Here is a 22,156-nt window from a genome sequence, read left to right as displayed (position 1 = left end):
TTATCCAGATCAAACTAAGCACAATGCATCCAGCACTAAATCAAGTGAGAAGTTACTTGGATGCAAGATAAGATCTTAACAGATCTAAAAGGCATGCAAGACAGCATGAAAAGCAGCAGGACTAGCCAAATACAGGTTTTATAAAAAGTGTTCTTTTCCCATTTTATTGTATGAAAACACAGAGGATACACATCAGTCTTGTTTAAACCTAAGTTCAAAGGCTCCACACTGTTTCTGAAAAGAATTTCCCCATATTGCAAGAGACTGGTCCCAAGAACTGCTCTAGCAAGAGGCCATATCACCTCTCTCATTTCCAAAGCTTAGCACTGTTTTGCCCCCCAGACTGCATGGACCTGCCCCCTAGACTGTTCACCCCAATAGGACAAACAAGAACATAAGATATTAAAGATGCAGACCTTTTCCTACTTCCTGAATGAAGTAAGCTACTATGGCCACAGAGCTAATGCTTTGTAAATTCACTTTTTAAGGAAATAAGTGCACAACATACAGTCCCACACTATTCAGACCACAACCACTAAGTGTGCAACCAGCACAACTACAGGGCATCTTCACTTTTGATGACATAGTTACAGCAATGTAACTATCACATTATTTTTCTATCTGTTGCATATATTCCAGTTATTCTAATAGAATTCTAAAAGAATGAGAATTCAAAATTATGGAGCAGAAGTCCTCCATAACGGAAACAGTTGATACTCAAAACTTTGTCAGACAAAAAATGCCAAATAACCACAAAACAAAATATTAGTACACTCTTAAATTCAAACAGAATAAAATGCTGTCAGGTAAGAAGTACTCTCAGGAGACCACTCTTCTTGCTTAGCAACATTTTAAAAAGCTCAAATTACTGAACTATAAGTTACAAAAGTCTTAAGAGGTAATTTTCAGAGGCACAAAGAAACCATAAAACATCCAGTTTGCACAAAACTTTCAGTGAGACGAAAAAAACTTCCCTTGTAATTATGAGAAGGTCAGAGGAGCAGCAGAATGCTGGCACAATCTACTACTAAATCTTCCTGGGAAGGCTGGGGTTAATGATTCAAAGAACTGTTGCCCAATTGCAATGAAAATTGCAACTGGCACATGCTGAATGCTATTCAATGCAAAGCCTGAGTGCTGTGTGCACCAGTTACCTTTCGAACACCTCCATCTGTACGAGACCCGCCTGAACTTCTCAGTGCATATAATGCAATGGATTTTGTACGTTTTTCCTCAAAGCAGTGAATCTCATTCTGAACGTAAACACTTTGTTCAGACTGACTGGCTATTTGATCTTAACTATAAAAACATTCTTGCATAGTCACAAGATGTTAAAAAAACAAACTTCCTGAAGAGGGAGGATAAAATTGGAAGCAGTGAAATACAATCTGACAGTTTTAAAATCCATTTGACTGAAACAGAAGAAGCTGGCACATAAACACCAGGGTAGCCAAGGGCTTACTCACTGACTGAAATACATAAGGACTAGCTGCTTATCTCTACAGATTTTTCAGTCCCCCACTAAACAAGGATGCACATTCAATAGTTCACCTTTCACTCTCCAGCAATAGAGCACAGCAGTCAGGTCACATACAGACTTGCAACATTTCAGTGTGCAAACATCCTGCAGCTATACAGAACTTCAGCTCCCTCAAAATACAACGCTACCAAACTGTCCCAAAGTTAATTTCCTTTAAAGAGTAAAGCAACTGAAGTAAGCCACCTAACTCTCCACTTGGATCTCCAGCAAGTTTCTCAGGAAGAGCACTTAGCAGTCTGATGGTTCTGACAACCAGGCTACTGGTGGAACACTGACATCAACCACCACAGTTACCATAGCCAACACATGGATTTCAAATCCTATCTCAACACTTGCTGAATACTTTCCATGCTATTTGCTATAAAATGTTCTGAAGCATCTAAATGCACATACATTCCATCAGAAACCTTTTATTTATTGTTACACAGCACTTCAGAGATCATAGACATGATACAAACAAAGGACTTTCCCTTTTTGGACATGGTTCTTACAGTCTCAAAGAAGAGCATAAACAAACTGCCACTTGCTACAGCAGTGCACCTTCTTATTTAAAACACTTTAAAAATTGATATTGTAGTAGATGTTATTTTTAAAAAAGCAACTTACGTACCCTCTGTAGATATCACTACAGCACTTAAATTTCTTGAGAATTTTTTGCTGTAACCAAAAATCCATGAAGAAGCAAAAGGACCACTAACATGAAAGTCAGTGACAGAAAGAAGGAACGAACAAACTTCTTTCCCCTTGTCTAACCCTTCTCCCAATCTCACATACACTGCTTCTCTCAGACCAAAGGGCTTATCTGGGTATCCTCATTTCCCCAAAGTGTTTTACCCATGCATGCCTACAGCGTTCCTTCTTCTGAAGGAAAAAGTACATCTGCTACACAAGCAAGTAAAAAGTTCAGTCGATTGCCTGCTGAATTTCAATTGAAAGGGAGCCACATAGAGACAGAGGCAGTTTCCACGGCAGATTGCTCCATGCTGGAGAACTACAGATTTTGCCTACAGTACACCCACCTCTTTCTTCTCAGGTAAGAACAGTGCTGTAAAAGCCACCTTCCCTGCAGGCAGTCTCATCAACTCCTCAACAAGACAAACTCATCACTGTCGAGGAAATCCTTGATGGCTTCACTCCAAGCATGCAGGGACAGGCATCACATACACCACCTTGCAAGACACAGCTATACAGAAGAGCAACAACTGCAAAATACTGCATCTCCACAAGCCCTGAAATAAGCTATCTGCATGCCATTTCACAGCATCCAAGTGTTTTTCTCAAAAGGCAAGTACTAAAACTTCGGTTAACAGCTTAACAGTAATGGGCATACAATGCTGCAGAAGACTAAATTATCTGCTTTACTGCTGCTCATATTAACTATCCATCCATCTACCCGCAGTTACACCAACTGCTGTGTGTAGTCTGTGTCATGCAGCAGGCACACCAGGGTCCTGGGGAAGCTCCCTCACTTGCTTTGCCAATGAATGCTGTCCAAACTATCTAGGAAATGGATGGTATCCACGTACTTCCTTTCTCAAGGGACTCATTCAGAAAACGATCTTCTTAAACCATGGCTTGCTGTGCTTCAGAAACAAGTGCACATGAAGCTATGCTGCATAATCAAGAAGCTAGGTTATTTCAGCATAAATAATTAGAAACATGATGGGAAACGCACAGAAATACTCATGCACCTACTGTTAAATTCTGCACTCAGGCACTAAGACTTGAATTCCAGCTCCCGGACGAACCAGCTGGATCAGTTTAGGAACAGCAGGATGGCAGTATCAGCCAGCCTCAGTTCCTTGCTCCTTACGCACTTGGTGTGGAATGCAGCCCTCAAGCACAGCCTAAGTGGCAGGCAGCTCCTTTACAGGGGCACCTCGCACTGTCACACTTCAATCCACTTCAGCTCATGCAGAACATCTAAATGAAGCTGTCCACAAAGGACAGGAAAGGGAAAGTCTAGGTACACTGGGTATTTGTCATATCCCACTGATTCACTGTATCCCTACATAAACATGTTAAAGATCACCAGTTCTGGATGGCAGAAGTTTTACTGTCTTTCATCATTAGAACCTACCGGGGACACTGCTGGTGTTACCTTCCGTGTAACTCTCATACCATGGATGGAGCAAGAAAACTGCAACACAGCAGAAGGAAGGAAATAATACAGCTGGGGAGTCCTGCACACAGGGTGAAACATCTATAGGACAGAAGTGCAGAAGCAACAGATGAGCCTTGAGAACCCACAGAGCTGATGAACGGCCCCAGACCAGAGAGAAGAATGCCACCATCATTCCTGATTGTACAGAATAACAGAACAATCACACAACCAGCTTCCTAATTTGCCAAGAGATCTAAAGCTAAAGGAATTATACATCACTAACATTATTGTTTCTCAGCCAGAATATTTCCCAAAATACTGGGTGTTGCTGCTACATTTCTTATTTGATGACTGGCTCTGTGGCTTGTTTTTTCAAACAACCCCCTCTTTCCCATGCAGCAGAACTGGATCAAATCTCAAAGAGGCAAGCAGTGCTGGAGAGCTATTGAAGGAAAATATTTAGATGAAAAGAAAATCCTGCCTCACAGCTCTAGCCAGTAATTGCACAGCCCCATTTCTGAAATGCAATCAAGCCAACAAAATCATACGGCAACAGCAAAAAGTAAGTTCTGTTGTAAAAGCAGAGAAACATGAGAAAATAAAAGCATGTCTGCATAGCACAACTTTCCAACAACCTCCTGAAAACATAACAGGAAGAAAGAAAATTGAGTTTTGATATTTTAGAGCCTATGGTGCTTTTCTAACTTCTGCAGATTTCTGGTAGCTTAAGATCATGATTTAAGATCCACAAAAAGACTGAATGAAATCAGCCATTATGTTTTCAAACGTATATGGAGGGTTGAGGAGGTGCAATCTCACACTTGTGGTTAGGTGTACCTCCCAACCATTTCAGCTGTTGGAGAACAGTAGTTCTCCACAAAATCCCACAGATACAAAAAAAAAAGAAAGAAAAAAAAGCAAAAAAAAAAAAGAAAAAAGCCATGAAATCCGCACAACAACAAACCACCACACCAAAAACAATATGAAAAACACCCAGAAGAAACAAATCCAAAACTCAGATATAGTAGAGCAACCAATTGCTAGGTCTTAAACCAAAAAAACCTTGCACCTATCACCACTGCAGAGGGCAGAAAATATCTTAGAAAGGGACCCCAGCAGGACTCATGTTCTGGCAGGCAAGATATCGATTAGGCTGTTGCACTGCAACTAAAAACAATTCTCTATTTTATAGAGCTATTGTTTGAATGGCATTTTTAAAACAAACAAAAAATCCTGTACTTTTTCAAGTCAGAATTGCAGTGAACTACTCCAGCCACACATCTCTGCTCCCCCCACATACCAGTACCAGCAGCCCAGTCCCTCAGCCACCCCCATCTGCCAGGTCAGGAGATCCATTTGGCTAAAAGTACAACTGAACAAGATGCATCCTGAAAATTAGGAAATCCTGATGACCATTAGCATTTTGCAAACACCTGCTTTGCACAAGTACAGAAATAAATATTTCATTTCATTCTGCTTACAAAGAAAATTGAGGAATACGTTTCAAAATTAATGAAGGTTTAAAGCTTTAAAACTTGGACAAATTAAAGTTAACAACACCCAGAAGCTGGTTATACTTATTGTATTAAAAGATTGCCAAATTCTGGCTGACAGATTTCTCACCTGTCTATTCCCAGAGGCTTCCTCAGACTGGATTTTTCTTTGAGCACCCAAACAAATTGAGACGGACGCCACAGGTGCTCATTTGCACTTCCAGTAGAATCAGAATTGGAAAGAGGTTATTCTTCTCTGTCACTCTCTTCTGTAAATATCTGCTGGAAAGTTCACATCACAGCAAGCTGTTTGATCCAACAGTTACTTCAAGTTTTCTGTTCTGAGCAACAGCATTCATCCACAGGAGAGGCCAATTGAAACTAAGAGAAGAACATTTATTCAGCAAAGAACTTCAGTATCTTCTCCCACGGCTCAGTTACTCCTTGCTTCGCTCAGACACTTCTTGGAACTGCAAGCTGGAAAAGAAAATACAACTTGCTCAGACAAGTAAACTCAGACGAGACACATGCTCTTCAGCACATGATAAACTGCTGACAGTTTATAATCTCTGTTTCAGGGCTACACAGTCATAATACAGAAAGCCCTTCTAAGGCACTGAACTAATGTCGAGTGTCATCAAGAACACCACTGCATGTACAGAGAGAATTGAGCCATTTTCCCATTTTGTGCATCTCTTGAACTTTCACAGAGGCAGTTTTGGCAAGAGTTTCTGCTTCTCACCTCCAGATCCGACACTGACACCATATGGACTGAAGACCAATTTATTGTTAGCTGACATAAGCATTAAGCCCATACTAGAGAGATAACATGGTGGGCAAGAAAAATCACCAGACACAAAAAAAATAATAATAAAATCAGCTTTTAGATTATAAATATATTTTGAAAACTTCATGTTTTTCAACCTGGAATACAATGTGACAACGAAAGAGCCAATTTTCACTTACTGTCATACTCAAAAATGTTTATAGGTTAGGACATAACACTGTTCTCCCATGGAGCAGAGTTCATTCACAAAACTGGCTCCTTTCATATTTCTCCTGAGAAGAAACAAACCATGACAACAGCAGAGCTAATACACAACCTGACCTTGCAGATGGCCAGAGCACAATAAGGGACATCAGTTTGCCATTATTTTGGTTTAAACTTGCCTCTCTATTCGCTGTGTTCTCTCAGAGAATGAAGCAGAATCCTCCCACTGCTGAGGTCCAAGCACTAGATGCCCCACTTACATATGCAGCTCTCTGCCCCGCAGACTGACACTGGCTTCTCCTCCCCTACACTTCAGGACACTGAGAAAAGCAGAGGCCTGCAGGATTCCTGCTTCATCAGCAGCACTATCAGCAGCACTCTGAATAACACACAGCCTTCTGAGTTTCCCTTGAACTGTTTTATTTCCTAGCAGACAAAATAGAAAAAAAATAATATTAAGCAGCAATTCACCTCCTCCTCCCTTTCCTCCCCACGTGACAGATATTCTGTCACACACCGACACGCCCGGGCTAATGACCGTGAGCGCATCCTCATTATTTATAAGCTGTTTACTCCCGTTGTCAGTGAGGGGACTGGTAATCCTCTCTACCACACGAACCACTTCACCTTGTCAAAACAAACGGCAAGAAAACAGAGTGTGTGGCTGCACGTTTGGCTCTAAGCAACCCCCGCCGAGCCCCAGCGCCCCGAGCCGTCGCTGTGCAGGCACGGCAAGGCGCGGCACGGAGCGGAGCGCCGGACAGACTCAGCCCGCAGCGGCGGCTCCCGGCACCGCGCAGCGCTGCCCGAGGGAAGCACAGCCGCTCCCACCCACAGCCTGCCGCTTCCAAACGCACTGTTATGAAGCACGCAGACGCAGCGAAGCACAGACCTCTGTGCTCAGGCTGCAGGACGTTGGGCAGCCACCTCAACCTCTGTAACCGACACAAACGCCGGGGCTACAGCCGGCTCCAGCGGCCTCCTCAGTGCTTGCAGCTCTCGTTCCAGACGCTCCGCTGACAACCAACTGCTTCGAGAGCCAGCTGGAAGCCTTAAGAGCAACCTCCACGTATGAATACTTTTTAACCCGCAGCACAGCGGCCCCGCAGCCGCACTCTATCGCCACAGCTTCCAGCCCGGGGCTGCCCAGGCCCTCAGCACCGCCCCAACACCCACCTCCTCCGGCGCTCCGCGCGACGGGAGGCTCCACCCGCGGCGCTGCCGTGTGACGTCACAACCCGCCCCTTCCGGTCCTCGCGCTCCGCCATGTCCAGCCGGAACGGATGGCCCGGTGGGGGCGGGGCTCTCAGCGCGGGTACGTCTGGGAGGCGCCATCTTAGGTGTGGGCGGCCGGGTGGGGAAGCGTCGGAAGCCCTTTCCCTTTAGATCCATTAATTGTTTATAAAAGATGTTAGCCCTTTCTTGCGCCCAGAGGATCCTCAGACTCGTGTCTTGACTCTTTCAGCTAGCAGTTTGAAGTGATGATTCGTGGCTGGGATTGGAATGTCAGATGCTGGGGTGTCTGCACTGTGGAATGCTCCCTGGCTGTCATGAGTGCTGTTGCACAGGATGCCCTACACCCAGCAGCCCTCATCTCTTCTGGATGTGGAAAGGGTACTGAGCTGGGGGAGCGTCTGGACAGTGCTGGTCCAGACGTGGTCCAATTTTTGTGTCCAGGAGTGAGGTTCACTGATCCCTGTGGGACCCCTCCAACTCATGATATTCTGAAATTCTCTCCCCACCCTGACCCTGTCAGGTAGTCATCTCAGGGCTCCAGGGGCTAAAACACAGTTTCCTTTCAGCTCAGAGCTCCCAGGGAATGGCTGACCTGCATGGACACATCTCCCAGCATGGCTCTGCAGCCAGCAGGCAGTAGAATAGGAATAGAGATCCTGCCTTGAGTCCAGGCAGGGACCACAGATCCCCAGGCTGTCTCTGTGCCATGACAATGGGAGGCTCCTGCATCTCCTGACATGTCCTGGGGCTGTGCCTTCTCCATACTCCTCTCTGTGGAGTCCTGTCCCTGAGGGCTGAGCGCTGTGATGCAGTGGCACTTTCTCACTCGCTGGCGGCTGCTGTGTAGGATGTGCAGCACCAGGCTTTACTGGGATTTTCTCACCAGCCCCTCATCCTCAGCATATTAGCACCCTTAACACCACTAAGGCCTTTGGAGCAGCAGCTTGGAGAGGTTACGTATCATGCGCCCAGCACATAGTACCAGGCAGAGTCCCTGGATTCCAGACTTCCCGCAGCAAGCTACCATGGCCCACTCACCAGGTCCCCAGCCGTCACGCCAGTCTGGCCGGGAATTGGCAGAGGCACAGATTCTGGCAGCACTAGAGGGCAGCAGTGGTGCAGCCAGGAGCAGCCCGCGGTCTGATCTGTTCACCGTCTCCCTTGACGTCTTTTACCTCTCGCTGCCTATCTGCTGCGCAGGTCACAGACTCCCAGCAGCAGAAGACAGTTAGAAAACTGCCTGAGCCCCCTTCTTATCTTCTCACCGAAACTGGCTTAAAACTTAGCTGATTCTTCTCTGAGCTGGACAACACTGCTGGTCTCCACTGGGAGTCATCCCAGAACAGCACAAAAACATGCTCAGGCCACAGCAAAGTGAAGGAATGGAATCAGAACTCACTTGTTCCCAGCAGGAGACTGAGTCTTGCAGTAGACAGCTCTGTGGGCCCCTGCTGGCACGAGGATAAGAGGACAGGATCCGAACTTCAAGATGTCCCTTGTCCTAGGAGCAGAGTCCATGTGTCTGGAGAGTCTCTTGAAGTTACTCGGGGCAAGTCCAGCTCCTCCTTGGGACAGAAAACAACTCTTGTGCTGTGCAGATGTGTTTATTTCCACCAGGAGCATCTGTTCAGTTGCTTTGCTTATGGCATGAGGAAAAACCCATGTCCCTTAATTGAAAGCCCAGCTACTTTCAGGCTTCTCATGTCACACTAAGGGGTGTCACAAGGAGATTCAATCATGGCGGGACTTGCTGCACTCCTATTTTGGGTATGGTAGAAGAAACTGGTTTTAGCGTAACAGCTGCCACACAAGATGACATTAGCATCATGCCATGGAAGTGAAAACCCTTCAAAAGAGGAAGCTCAGCCACAAGTCCTGAAGGAGCAAACCCTTGATTTAGCTGATCTTTACACAGCTCAGCCAGGTTCTTCCAATGGTTAGTGGCAAGAAATGAGCACCAGCTTCTCTCACCTCAACTTCAGGCTGTGCTGCTGGACACAGCCAGCCCCAGCACACCCATCTGTTCTCCGGCTTTGCAAGTGGTACCCCTGGTATTTTCCTCCTTAGACATGCACTGCACTGATACACACTCTCAGCTGCCTTGGTGGGAGTTGGAGCCGCTCGATTTCGCCTTCCACTGTTTTCCACCCATGCTCAGAGTGTTTTCTGGTGAAGAAGAGATTTTCTCATCGGATGAACTTTATCATTTATTTCCTCCTGGAAATCAGGATTTATCTTCATATTTGCATAATATGCAAAAGGCCTGAGACAGCGGAGACCAATGGGACAGAGAGATGAACTGTGGAAATGTCAGCAGAAAACTGAGTTTATGAAAAGCAATGATGTCTGGGAGAGAGAAGCAGAGGTGTGGAACCAGGGAAGAACGACAAGGTGAAGGGTCTGCTCCACCATACCACCATGTTGTGCTTGATAGAGAAGCACTTCCCTTGTGACTCTCTTGGCAGCTCCATGGAGAAACTTCAGTATCGGAAACTCAGACCTGGTGGTACTTGCAGACAAATGCAGACACGTACAAACAATGCACACAAGGGGCCACGGAAAGGGAAGGCAGACAACTTCTCCCCGTTTTCCTGTCCATTGTTTTCTATGCTAGTTGTCCGAGAGCTTCACCAAAAGAAGAATGTCAGACCCATCACATGAAGGCAGTGACAGCCTTACATTTGCGTGTTTAATCCCCAGCGTGCTGGGAAGCTGCTTGTTTTAGGGAAACAGGAAGACCTGAAATAGCAGAAGCTGGAAACACGTGACTGGCTGGGTCAGACAAGGAGGCAAGGAACAGAGCTGAAAGTATCCAGTCTCATGCCACTCCCTGTGCACAGCACAATTTTCTCCTTGGCATCATCTCATAATGAGCCCTTTTCTTTAAATTCTAAAAATAACCTGCAGTGGTAGTACATGCAGAACAAGAAAAGTCACGTGAGACTTGCAGCAAAAAATGAGCACGCGGCTGGTCATCATACTAACAAAGATGAAGAATTACAAGAATTACAGAAGAAAAGATATTTAAAGTCCAAAGATCACTGCAAATAATATGAATAGACTCAGTGCTTGCCTCAGTGCAGAAAATCTGAGGTGATTGTGTTGAGCAGGGTTTCAGAGAATTTGCAGGCTTAACTCCCTGCTTGAATGCAGACTTGGTGCCAGAAGGATGGTGATACAGGACTCCACTGTGCTCGTATTCATTTAATTAGTTTAATTATGAGGTTAACGCCAGCTAAGCCAGCAAGGAGCCAGGATATGGATCAGCTTTGTTTCTATGTTCTCCATAAGTCTTGCCCCAACCTGGGCAGTCTTAGCAACATCAGACAAAGGGATATTGGCCAGAAAGGAGATCAGACTCCTGTCACTGGTCCAGCTGATACTGCTGTCGTTGGGAAGTGCAGGAAAGCATCTTATAAAGAAATGGGGGAAAAGGTGGCAGGAGAAAGCCGAGAGAGTCTGGATAACCTTTCCCTACTGTTGTTCAATGCTGTAGGTGAATTTTGCCATTGAATGAAATTCCACTCATTTAGAGGCATGCAATACTCATCTGTTCCTTGTCCCCAGGGATGGCAGCAGCCAACTCTTGTCCTTAGCAGAGTAGAACAATCAAGGGAAGTGACCTACTGAGGCAAGGGGACAGGATGCTGTGCTGGCTGCCACTGCCTGCATTGTGTCTTTGGATACCTGAGGGATGAAGTCAGACAGCAACTTGCTACAGATATCACTCACTACTCTGCAATCTATTCAGACAGACACTGCAGGCAGTAGTACACTGTTTACTATGGAAATTAAGTTGATCACTGAAGGAGTTCACACTGGGAAAGTCCTTCAAGCTCTATTTAGAACAGGGATTCAGCTCTTGGGCACTAGAGCATCCTAAAAGATGGTCCGGGAGAGACTTGCTGTTCATGGCAAATATCCTGTTGAGAGGTGGTGTAGCTAAAGAATCCTCTGTGGGCTGTAATGGATGCTGAGAGGTCACTGAGAAGCACCTTCAGCCTGGTTCTCTGAACACCCTGTGCTTGATGGAGACCTCCGTCTCCCCTCAGCTGCCTATTTCAGCTTTAATATCTTGATCCTTGCATTGTTGTTCTTCTTTGCAAGTAGGCTGAGCACATTGTGGCTGTTATATAGCCCTTAGCCTCATGGGTCACCCATAAGGGCCACGTTGCTGTGTTCTGCAGTCATGTTTCTTTCACTTGTGGTCAAAACCTGACCAGTTCAGCCTAAACTACAGCTCTCCTTGCAGCTCCACCCCAACCAGCTCCCCTCTTTCCTGCCTTTCCTTCCAGCAGTTGGAGAACTGCCAGAGCAGTGATGACCTGTGAAGTCCCAAGTGTCGTATTTCTCCACCAGATCACTCCATGGTTTCACATCCCTCTTTGACATCACTTCTAGAATCTGCTGTCTCTATGGTGGGAGTTGCGACCTATGAAGGTGGAGGGGTGATGGGACTAGCATTACTGGGCTGCATCATACCTTTCAGTTCTGGGAAGGCAGTTTGTTTCCGAGGAATAGTTTCAACAGACAGAAACAAAAAGCCAAAGCTTTCTCTTGCTTTCCTCCTTGCTGAATTGCAAGTTCCTCTTGGAGGAGTTCAAGCCACCCCATTTAACAGAGGCATGTTTCTTGCCAAGAGAGCCAAGCAGCTATTGCACGGCTGCAGCTGATTCAGATAAATCCAAGACGTGAGGAAGAAATGGCTGAGGAGGACTCAGAGCCTGAGTCATACCACAGTCACAGTCCGCAGACACTCAGCACAGCAACATAGACTTTTACAACCTAGACAGCTACAAAGATGAATGCACATTATCAAACCAGCACAGGATGAACTGGGTTCTGAGAAGGTGCAGAGTGATGATCTATTGGAGGGGAAGTATGTGAAGTGCAGAGAGATTTGCTTTCTTCTCTCATGTGCCTCACAGCTAAAAAGCTTGCTGGAAAATACTACTTTAAATCAGGACCTGAAAGTACCCTATATCTCCCATTTCTGTAAACATGGAACAATTCCCCCAAAATATGCCAGAGGGCTTGTCAGAAAAGAGAAGTAGCAGGTGCTATCCCTGGGGTTAGGTTATGCTGTGAGTATTTTGAGAGATCTTACATCATTGTGGCCAGCCCAACTGTCTGGAGGGTTAAATATTTCTCCTCCCTCCAGAGGATGTGGTTATTGACCTAAATGAAGTGGGGCACATGACTCCCCAAATCAGCAAGCGCACCCAACCCTGAGCTGTGAGAGCTCAACCCAACAAGAGCTACTCAAAGCAAGAATATATGCAGTTCAGAATCAGGGCTATGGTTACACATGCATGAAAGAGAAGTTTTGCTGAAATAGAGAGCTCAGTAACCTTCGTACAGTTCAATAATGAGGTAATATGTTCTCTCGCCACATGGTTTTGAGGGCAGGAAATGTAATAGCTCCTTACCTTGCTGTTTTGTTTAGATTTGTGTACAAATACCTCAGTGTATGTTCCCATCACAGGACTGACCTAATCTAGTTGAATGCAAAGAAGAAAATCAGCCCCTTACTCTATAATTTCTTCAAAAATTTCTTCATGAAAGAACATCAGCCCTGTGGTAGGCTGAGGAAGCATCCTGCTCCACCAGCCTCCACAAAGGCCTCTCCAGGTCTCACATCTGCCCTCCTCCTGGGAGGCCACCATACAGCAGATTGTCCGATGGATGGTGGGGGTGGAAAAAGCAGGAGGGTTTGTGGAAACAGGGAGGTACGAGGAATGTCTGCTCAGAGGAGACCCTGTGAAAAGAGCACACGGGACTCACTACTGCAGCAGTAGCTACTCTCTGGTAAACAAACACTGCACTCTCCAGAAAGACTGAGTTTGCAGCTGGGCTTGTAGGAAATAGCACAGTTATGAGGCTACAGTTGCCTTAATTTTGGTTAGCCACTTCCCATCCTTCAGCAGCCCCATGTATGCTCTTCTTGCTTCTAAGAAAACAGGAGAATGGTTACCAGGCAGCAGTCTGCACTGCATTGAATGCATAGTTGGAAATAACACAGTCAACATAGGGTGTCCTCACTTCCCAGTCGCACAGGCCAGTATCTCCCTGCTCATGCCATAGCTCCAGCCTCTCCATGGCGACTTACAGAAATGTGGTCTGCCAAGCTCGAGGGGATGGGCCAAGAAGCCTGGGGTGACAACATGGCCCCTCTCCTAGCAGCACCCACAACAAACATGCCCCTGCAGCAGAAGAGCAGTGATGCATCACAGGGGTTATCAGGCACAGCAAATTTGAGGTTTTAAAGTATTTATATATGTAGTTGCTTAGCAACATTTGCAGCCACCTTGCTGATGTAAGCCAACAAGCAGCATCTAAGGGCTGTAGTACTGCAGGTTTCCACAAGCAAGCACTCAGCACTGTGGCTGCCCAGCCAAAAGCCATGATGCCAACCGGGCCAGGGGTGTGCTTTTAAAAAAAATACTTTTCCCCCACATACTGGTAGCATGCAAGCAATAGAGAGAACAGGGCTGTGGGTGGAATAAATATCAGATTCAAAGTTAGACTGCAAGGGTGAAACTCCTGCACAGAATGAGTCAGAGAGGAAAAAAAATGTCCCAACTGACATTACAGTCACTGACATCACCATTCACCCCCTACATACACATGGACTGTCCCAGCAGCTCCTGCTGCTCTGCTCCTTTTGATGTGGGATGAGTGTCCCCACAGAGTGGGGTGCTCGAGCTCTGCCCCGTGCTAGCATCAAGGAACATTAAGCATCATCTCTGCCCCCAGTTCCACCATGCTGTTCTCACCCTCTCACCTTTTGGTTGCCCTTTAAAGGCACAGGGGTCTATGTACCAGCTCATTAGACACAGCACACAGCATGAAGTGAGTGATGACGCACTACCTCCACACATAGCCTGCCCTTTGCTAAGCTCTGCTGGGACAGCTCTGAAGTTCCAGCCATATTCCTATCCTTCCCCAAGTGTTCACTTTGCAGGATTAGCATTTGTTCAGAATTCTGGGACAGTTAGACATCAAACTAATCGATTACGTGACCAGTCGCCCCACTGTCACTGTCCCGCAAACCAAGGAGAGAAGGAAGCTGTCCCGTTTCCAGTTCAGACAGTTGCAACAGAGTTCCACATGGCCCTAGTGAACAAGCATGTCACAGGGGAAGAAGAACAGTGTCATCAGCTGAGGCAAGCAGGGCCTCTCCACCATCTCCCCACATCCCTCCTGGTCACTGTGCTGACCAAGGGGTAGCTTCTACAGAGGGGAAAACCAAAGGAAACATCAGGGCCTGTCCTCCAGCAAGAGGGAGCTCCCAAAGCAGCCTCTGTACAACACTATCCACAGACATCCCCACTTTGCCAAACATACTGGGGATAAACCCACAGCTGCAAACCTGGCTTCACAGCAACAAATCTTGTTTACTTCATTTCTTTAAGGCAGTCAAGAAATAATCCCCGTAACGTACCATTAGGGTAAAGTAGGTATCTCATCTCCTCTAACACATGGAGGTGGAACAGAGTGTACTCTGCTTCAGGCTCTTTCCTTCTATTGAGCACCTCCTCCACCCAAGTTCACTTGAGGGGATGTCTGAACAGCTGCAATTGCAATTTATATGCCCTGCCCCTTCATAGAGCTGCTGATGAGCCCTCCAGCTGCTCGTGCCCCATTCTCTTCCACCTCTCCAGCAAGGCCAGTGCAGCTGGGTGGATCCATCCCCCCTGCTAGAGCAGCCAGGCCCTCTGCCAGCTCCTGAAATTTCTCCAGGGAGCCCCATTCTCAGCAACTGGATTTTGTCCCTGTCCCAGCAGGGCAGGGCACTTTCCCAGCAGAACACAAAGCAGCAAGAATGTTTGAGTCCTCGGGATACAGAGAGCAGTGTATCACAGCAGGGGACACTCCTAAAGCCTCCCCAGCAGATGCTGCCACCCTCCTTCAGGCTGTCCATATATCACTGCTGGCCCTAGAAGAAGTCCGGCAGAGGGCAACAAAGATGATGAAGGGCCTGGAGCATCTCCCACACGAAGAAAAGCTGTGAGACCTGGATCTGTTCAGCCTAGATAAGACAGAAGGGGGATCTAGATATTTATAAACATTGATCAATGCAGTTGGATATGGCCAGACGCTTTTCCACAGTGCGTAGTGGTAGGACCGGGAGCAACGGCAAGAAACCTAGAACACAAGAAATTCTACACAAATATGCAGAACATCTTGAAGGTGAGGGTGACAGAGCACTGGAACAGGCTGCTGAGAGAGGTTGTGGAGTTTCCTTTTTTGGAGATATTCAAGACCTGTTTGGACACCTACCTGTGCAACCTACTATAGGAAACAAATATGATCAGGGGACTGGAGCACCTCCCCTACAAAGACAGGCTGAGGGAGCTGGGCTTGTTCAGCCTGGAGAAAAGAAGGCTGCGGGGTGACCTCATTGCAGCCTTTCAGTACCTAAAGGGAGCCTACAAACAGGACAGGAATCAACTCTTTGAAAGGGTGGATAACAGCAGGACAAGGGGAAATGGTTTTAAATTGAGGGAGGGAAGATTTGGGTTGGATTTAGGGGGAAGTTCTTTACAGAGAGACTGGTGAGGTGCTGGAACAGCTGTGCATGCCCCATTCCTAGAGGTGTTCACGGCCAGATTGAATGGGGCCCTGGGCAGCCTGGTCTAGTATTAAATGGGGAAGTTGGTGGCCCTGCATGTGGCAGGTGGGTTGGAGATTCATGATCCTTGATGTCCCTTCCAACCCTGGCCATTCTGTGAAATGTGCTTTAATGGGGGAGTATTGTCTGTAGAAGTCCCTTACAACCTCTGCAGTTCTGTCAGATTCTGTCAGGAACAGCAGAGCACGGACTGGTCCCATAGACAGCAGGAGCTCAGAGATAAATCTGACAGCAACAGAACCTACCCCATGCTCTGGGTCATCCAGGCACAGGCAAGCTGAGCCCAGGCAAGATGACCAGGGGATCCACTGGAGTCTCCCACCTGCCTTCAGCCAGTGGAAGGCTGCTTAACTCATTCCAAGCCTCCCCAACCCCTCATAGCCCACGGGGAGCACCCAGGGCTGAGAGAAGTGTCTCCTTGCAGGCAGCTCCAGAGATGAAGTAAGCTCACAGGAGCAGGACAAAAACACAGAGACAAACTCAGAGACTTAAAATCCCGTTCATAAAAATATATTAACTGTACAGTGTACATCATCATTGTTACAGTATTGACAGCAGAAGTCAGGGTAGAGGCACTTGGGGTCCAGGCAGGGGCCTTACTTGCAGATACCCAAGAGAAGCAACAGGCCAGCAATGGCTGCCACTGCCTGACATACTGCTGCAGGGACAGACTTCCTGAACCAGGAGAGGACACCAAGGTGTCAGTGAAGCACTGCTAGTTGATCTTCACCCATATCACCATCATGCCACTGTTGAATCCAGAGGATAAATTCCCCAGATCCACTTGGTCAGCAGCCACGAGTCCCTCTTTCAGAGCATAGCCTGATGCCCTCACCAAGAGGGTTTCATATCTTAGTGCCAGCAGAGTCCTGTCCTGCATATGGAGGCAGACTGAAGCCCAGCAATTAAAGCAGAGCTGACTATGTCATCATTCACAGCTGCTAGCCAGCAGACCTCAGCAGATCTCATGGCAGGCCCAAGGCAAGGATGAAAGCGCTGTTCCATGGCTGTGTCCACAGTAATGTTGAGGACCATCCTCAGGCTCCCACTGCCTTTATGCCAGCCTGCCCTGCCCAGCCCCGGGGTCTGGGGAGCCCCTCCTTCTCCTTGACTGGGGTGCCATGAACATGCAGAGCTGAACATGCAGGCCTAAGCTTGCCAGTGCCATGAGACTGGCACAAGCGCAGCTGTCCCCAACCCCACAGCACCAGAAACACATTCCAGTTCTCCCACTGCTGGAGCAAGAAGCAGTTGTCGAGGCAGGATCAGTCCATGTTTGTGGCTGGGATTGTCCTTCCCTGGCATGAAATAGCATGTCATAGCACAGAGGAGCTGTTACCCACTCAGCTGCAGGATGGCAGGGACACAGAAGCATTAGGTACATCAGGGAGGCACTCGGTGTATCTGCTGTGGATCCTTCTCCAAACTTTCCACCAAAACCACATCTCACATCTCTATGGGACAAGCAGTAAGATAGAAAAGTAGTGAGACAATAGCTGGAGGGGGTGCATTACTACAGTGGATATCCCCACGCTTGCTCCCAGAATCACCTGCAGAAGGGTTAGAGCAGAAATCTGCAGTCAGGGCTGCAGCTCCCTTTCCTCATTACTAACTCGAAGTATTACTCAGGGCCAGCCGAAACAACATTTCCTTCCCCTCCCTTTTGCACATCCAAAATGAGTTGACTGATGGGAACAGATACTGGGATCAAAGACCTACTGGGGAGGGCAAAAATAGAAAAGATGACCCCCATGCCTCAAGTTACCCCAGCTAGTGCCAACCTCACAATGCTGTAACGCTGCCCAAGAAAGCCAGCCAGAGAGACTCAGCATGACACTTCCACTCTTCAGGGACACCTGCAGCTAAGCCCTATGTCAGTAAGGGAGCATCTGCAGAGTGATATCACAACCCAGCTGTGCTTTCAGACAGCTGGAATTCCCCATTCCACCACTGCACACAGCATCCAAAGTGGTTTCTGTTCTGCAGATGCCAACGTTCTACTCTGATAGACTTGCTCACTGTCTGCATGTTCCAATGGGCCTTTCCCCAGGCCGGTGCTAGTTGGTACTTATCAGCCTGAACCCTCACATTCCTCATAGGACATTTTCAATAGGCACATATCACTAGGGCTCTCCTCGAGGGCAGTACTGCCACCTCCACTTCAATAGCTGGGGAAACTGAGGTGCCAGAGATATTCACACAGAAGAATTTCTGCCTCAATCGAAAGATAAGAAAAAAAAGTCATACTCCAACTCCACACCAGTGCCAGAGCACAGCCAGCTCTGCAGAAACCACACTGATGTCACAAGCTGTCCCATATATGTGGGAGAGCCTGGTGGACAGAACCACATACATACCCTCTAATACTTTGTCCAGATCCGCAATGAACTCCTCCAGCTCCTGCGTGTCTCCAAGCTTAGCTAGCAGATAGAAAGACACCATCAGTGCTCTTTCATCCCACTCCCCTCCACCAACACCCCTCCAATCTAAGTGAGGAGCACACAGATCAGAGCTGGCAGAGCTCTGGGAAAGAGGTTTCACAACAACAACACTACCCAAGGGCAGCACAGAAAGGAAATTCCCAGGGCTAACTGACTGCAGACACACACCTCCACACCTGAGAACTAGCCGTCTCCTCACAGCCCACCAACCCCATCCTCTCTGCTTCCAGTTTCATACCCAGGCTCTGGGAGTGGCAGCACAATGACCCAGCTACAAGGCACGGAACTTCCTTCACTTGCTTGTAATACCTCCCTAATGCAGGGCAGGGAAACCCCAGCTAACAGCCCTTCAGACAGACCTTCCCAACTTACCTTTAGAGGAGTAAGGACCAGTGTGGGTGTTGAGATCTTCCTCACTGGAGTTCAAGCTGCTTGCTGGGGATGTGCTGGTACCTGTGGGTGCAAAAGCATCATTCACTGCCTAAGGCCAGAGGCACCCAGTAAACAGACTGCAGAACCAGGGACCGACCCCGTGCACACTGCAGGACTCTGGGCTACTTTCTCACTTGTTCAGTCTGTCCGCTCCTCCCTGGCTAGAAGGAATGCTCGTAGGTTGCTGGGCATGATCTTCCCTGTTCTCTCAAACAGCTCTGCAGAAGCAGTACCAGCAGATGCTGGCAGCTCCTGGACCAGGACCCAGCCATAACCACAGCCCTCCCAGACACCACATTACTCATCCTGCCCACGAGTCGGGTCAGACAGGCAGCCCAGGGGCTGAACCAGCAGAAAAACTCGTGTTTTATCATGGAAGAGCCCCAGAGCTCTCAGAGCGATTCCACCCTCAGGAACACCACCCTCCCCCGCAGCCCCACACTCACTCTCCAGCTCATCGATGCCGCTGTCGTACACACTGTGGCCCGCTTTCCTCTTCAGCTCCTCCAAGTGCCGCTCATACTGACTCGCGGGGCCTCTGTCGAAGCCCTCGACGACCTCATCGAACTCCCGCAGCAGATCGCTCAGCTCGTCCGACATGGCTGCAGGGAAGCATTGGGCAGTGAGGGACTGGGGAAGCGCACCGGGCAAAGCCTCGGGAGCCGTCCCAGGCTGGCGACCAACAGACCGCATAGCCGAGAGATCACATAGCCCGCAGCGCCCCACGAACAGGCTCCCTCCGACTGGAGAGGAGCGGGATCCCGGCAGCACACAGCACTTACCTCCCCGACCCGATGCTCCGATGTGGCGGAGGCGGTCGCGGCGCATTTTGTATCAGCGCCGCCGCCCCGCGGGCCGCTCCGCACCAATCGGCGGCACCGGGCGGGGCCGGGGCAGCGCCGGGAGCGGGATGCTGTTACCGCAGCGCCGGTCTGGGTCTCCCCGGGTTTCCCCCCAGCCCAGCCCAGCCCAGCCCAACCTAGCCCAGCCTCCTCCTCCGCGCTGTTTCCCGGTGCGGTTGTCCAAGCGCGGTTGGCCCTAGGCTGGAGGTCGGCTATGTGCTTGCGGACCTCAGCATCTCCTGCCAGCTGCCCGTACTAGTCATTAGCCCAGCTCTTCCAAAAAAGAGCTTTTAGCCTCCAAGAGGCCACTGTCTGTGATAGTCGCAGAGTGGGCTTGTGAGCTTGAGTTTGCCTTGGCCTGAAAAACTGACCTACAGCAAGGGTGAGCAGCTAAGCCAAAAGGGTGATCAGTGGCACAAAGGCTAACTGGGGGGCAGTATGAGACAGAGCACCCCAGGAGTCCATTCTGTGTACTGTCCTGTTCTACATCTTCTCTGAAAAGATGTTGGGGCAGAGTGCACCCTAGCTGGGCTGCAGGTGACACTAGCCTGGGAGGAGTGGCAGACACAGCAGGAGGCTGCACTACCATCCAGAGGGACCTCAAAGCTGCTCTATCCTCTCTGATTCTAGGATGATCAGTGGGTTCTGTCTGTAGTTTCAATTCCCATCACCTTGGTGGTCTCAGGGGGCAATGGGGAGCTCTGATTGCTTTCTGCCACCCCTAAATCTAAGTTGGGAATCCTTTGGGTGAATGAACTGGTCACAGAGGGACACTATAGTCTTCAGAAGAAAAAAAAAAAAAGCATGTCTGTGTTTTCTAACTGTACTCATTTGGAGTTTTCTTTAGCTTTACTCCTGAACTATCAGCTAAAGCTGACACTTTCTGGGTGTAAGCTAGCATCCCTATATTCGTTTCAACGCAGAGTGGCACAGAATATGATCTCAGCCCTCGTGGTGCAGAACCTGTGTTTAGAAGAAATTGCACGTTGGTCATCGAGAAGCAAGCAGTTATTACAGCAGTATTTTACACTGCAGTGGGACTGGCCATGGTCTGATTTGCCATACTGTGCTCCGGGGTTTTCACTGTAAATAACACAGTACTGGGAAAGCTGGAAACCCCAGGCAATTCCCCTCCTACTAAGCCACAAGAGTGCTGGCCCACAGCCAGCTTTGGGCTGGTTCTGATGCAGAACTTTACCAGTTCTAACCTTCTTAAGACCTCTAAAGCTGACTCTAGCTGTAAAACCCCTCTGGTGTTGTGTAGCCCAAACTGTTTCCAGCAGTGTGTGAGCAGGCAGCCCACAGCTGCCCTCAGCAGCATCACTCTGTCCTGGCACCTGGGGGCTGCAAACTGCCAGACAAAATTTCTGACTGTTTTAAAACATATTTTTATAGCAGTTTGCAAATTCAGGTGGGTAGCAGGGTAAAAGAAGCTGAAACTGAAGCATGGCAAAAGCCAAGCAGATTTGCCAGGATCTAGCTTTACTTCTATCCTTCAGCTTTGTGCCTGCATCTCTTCTGAGGAGCAGGCCTATTGGGGCAGCAGCTGAGCAAGGGTCGGGTAAAGTGCTTCAGGAACAACAGTGCTCTGCGACCGATTCGTGAAGTCTTGTTTGTTTGAGGAAGCTGAAATAGAACAAGTCATATGCAAGCACACGTGCCAGGCAGTGTCTGCTGCTGTGCTGCTGAAAGAGCACTTCATGCTGCTGAGAGGAAGCAGCACGCTTACAGAGACAAGTGGTGACAGCTGCCCTCATGTGGAGCTTTCAGCAACATCCCAGTTTATCCCCTGCCAGTGAAGTTTCAAGCCTTGCATGCAGTGGAAGAACCTTACACTAAGCAATTTTCTTTCTTTTCAGTAAAAAATAATAATTAATCTTTGAAAAGTGCATTTCTCTGCAGCGGCTGCGAAGGACAGCCACTTCACGCTTCGTGGTGAACCCTCGGTTGTCCTCTAATACAGTACTTGGCACACTTTTGCACAAGCAAACTTTAAAAGGAGTTTTCTTGCAAAACAGAGCAAATAGCATTTCATCATAGCCATCACTTTCAGGTTAACATAATCAAGAACAAGAATTAAATGCCCCACATAGTGGTGCTTTTGAAAATGCATTTCTTCCCATGGCCCGTGGGGAGCAGCACATGAAACGCAGGGTGTGCGTTGTGCACACGTTTGAAATGAATCTGAATGCAGCCAGCTTGTCTGCCGGGGTGCCTCTACAGGGCACAGAGGTGACTGCAGAACTTTTCGTTGCCTTAAGCGTGGCTTCCAAAGGGGCGAGGCACATCGATTGCTTGATGCTACTCTCGTGTCAGCTGTCAGCCAAACACACAGCCTGAATGTCACTCACATCTTCAAACCCGGTCTGGCTCTGCAATATATTTCCCCAAGGCGCTTCTCATTTGGTGTTTTGCTGGTATCTTCAAACTTCAGCTTGCAAC

At 48.2% G+C, this 22,156-nt stretch overlaps 2 protein-coding genes across 8 annotated transcripts in view; both read right to left on the bottom strand.

The window, feature by feature from the left end:
- LOC122182845 (H(+)/Cl(-) exchange transporter 5) overlaps positions 1–9,092 on the bottom strand; it is a 41,952-nt gene extending 32,860 nt beyond the window's left edge. For 2 of the 7 annotated variants that reach the window (XM_042876463.1, XM_042876457.1), the window contains exons 1-3: positions 7,021–7,285; positions 6,389–6,554; positions 5,268–5,614 (exon numbers count right to left, since the gene is read on the bottom strand). The gene's annotated coding sequence lies outside the window, so the exon portion shown is untranslated. The other 5 variants (XM_042876459.1, XM_042876462.1, XM_042876460.1 and 2 more) reach the window with 5 other exon arrangements.
- A 7,401-nt stretch (positions 9,093–16,493) lies between these two features.
- LOC122182891 (regulator of cell cycle RGCC-like) lies at positions 16,494–19,715 on the bottom strand. The gene is made up of 5 exons (XM_042876539.1): positions 19,655–19,715; positions 19,319–19,474; positions 18,813–18,893; positions 18,357–18,419; positions 16,494–17,453 (listed from the first exon to the last, which is right to left on the bottom strand). Exons 1-5 carry the CDS (start codon positions 19,698–19,700, stop codon positions 17,446–17,448), a joined length of 354 nt encoding a protein of 117 aa, XP_042732473.1. The 5' UTR covers positions 19,701–19,715; the 3' UTR covers positions 16,494–17,445.
- Positions 19,716–22,156: the final 2,441 nt, after the last annotated feature.

Source organism: Lagopus leucura, unplaced genomic scaffold (genome assembly GCF_019238085.1).
Source record: "Lagopus leucura isolate 7727_CA_CO unplaced genomic scaffold, USGS_WTPT01 Super-Scaffold_100016, whole genome shotgun sequence".
NCBI lineage: Eukaryota > Metazoa > Chordata > Aves > Galliformes > Phasianidae > Lagopus > Lagopus leucura.
Note: the sequence above shows the minus strand (reverse complement) of the source record. Positions and strands in the feature narration are given on the sequence as shown.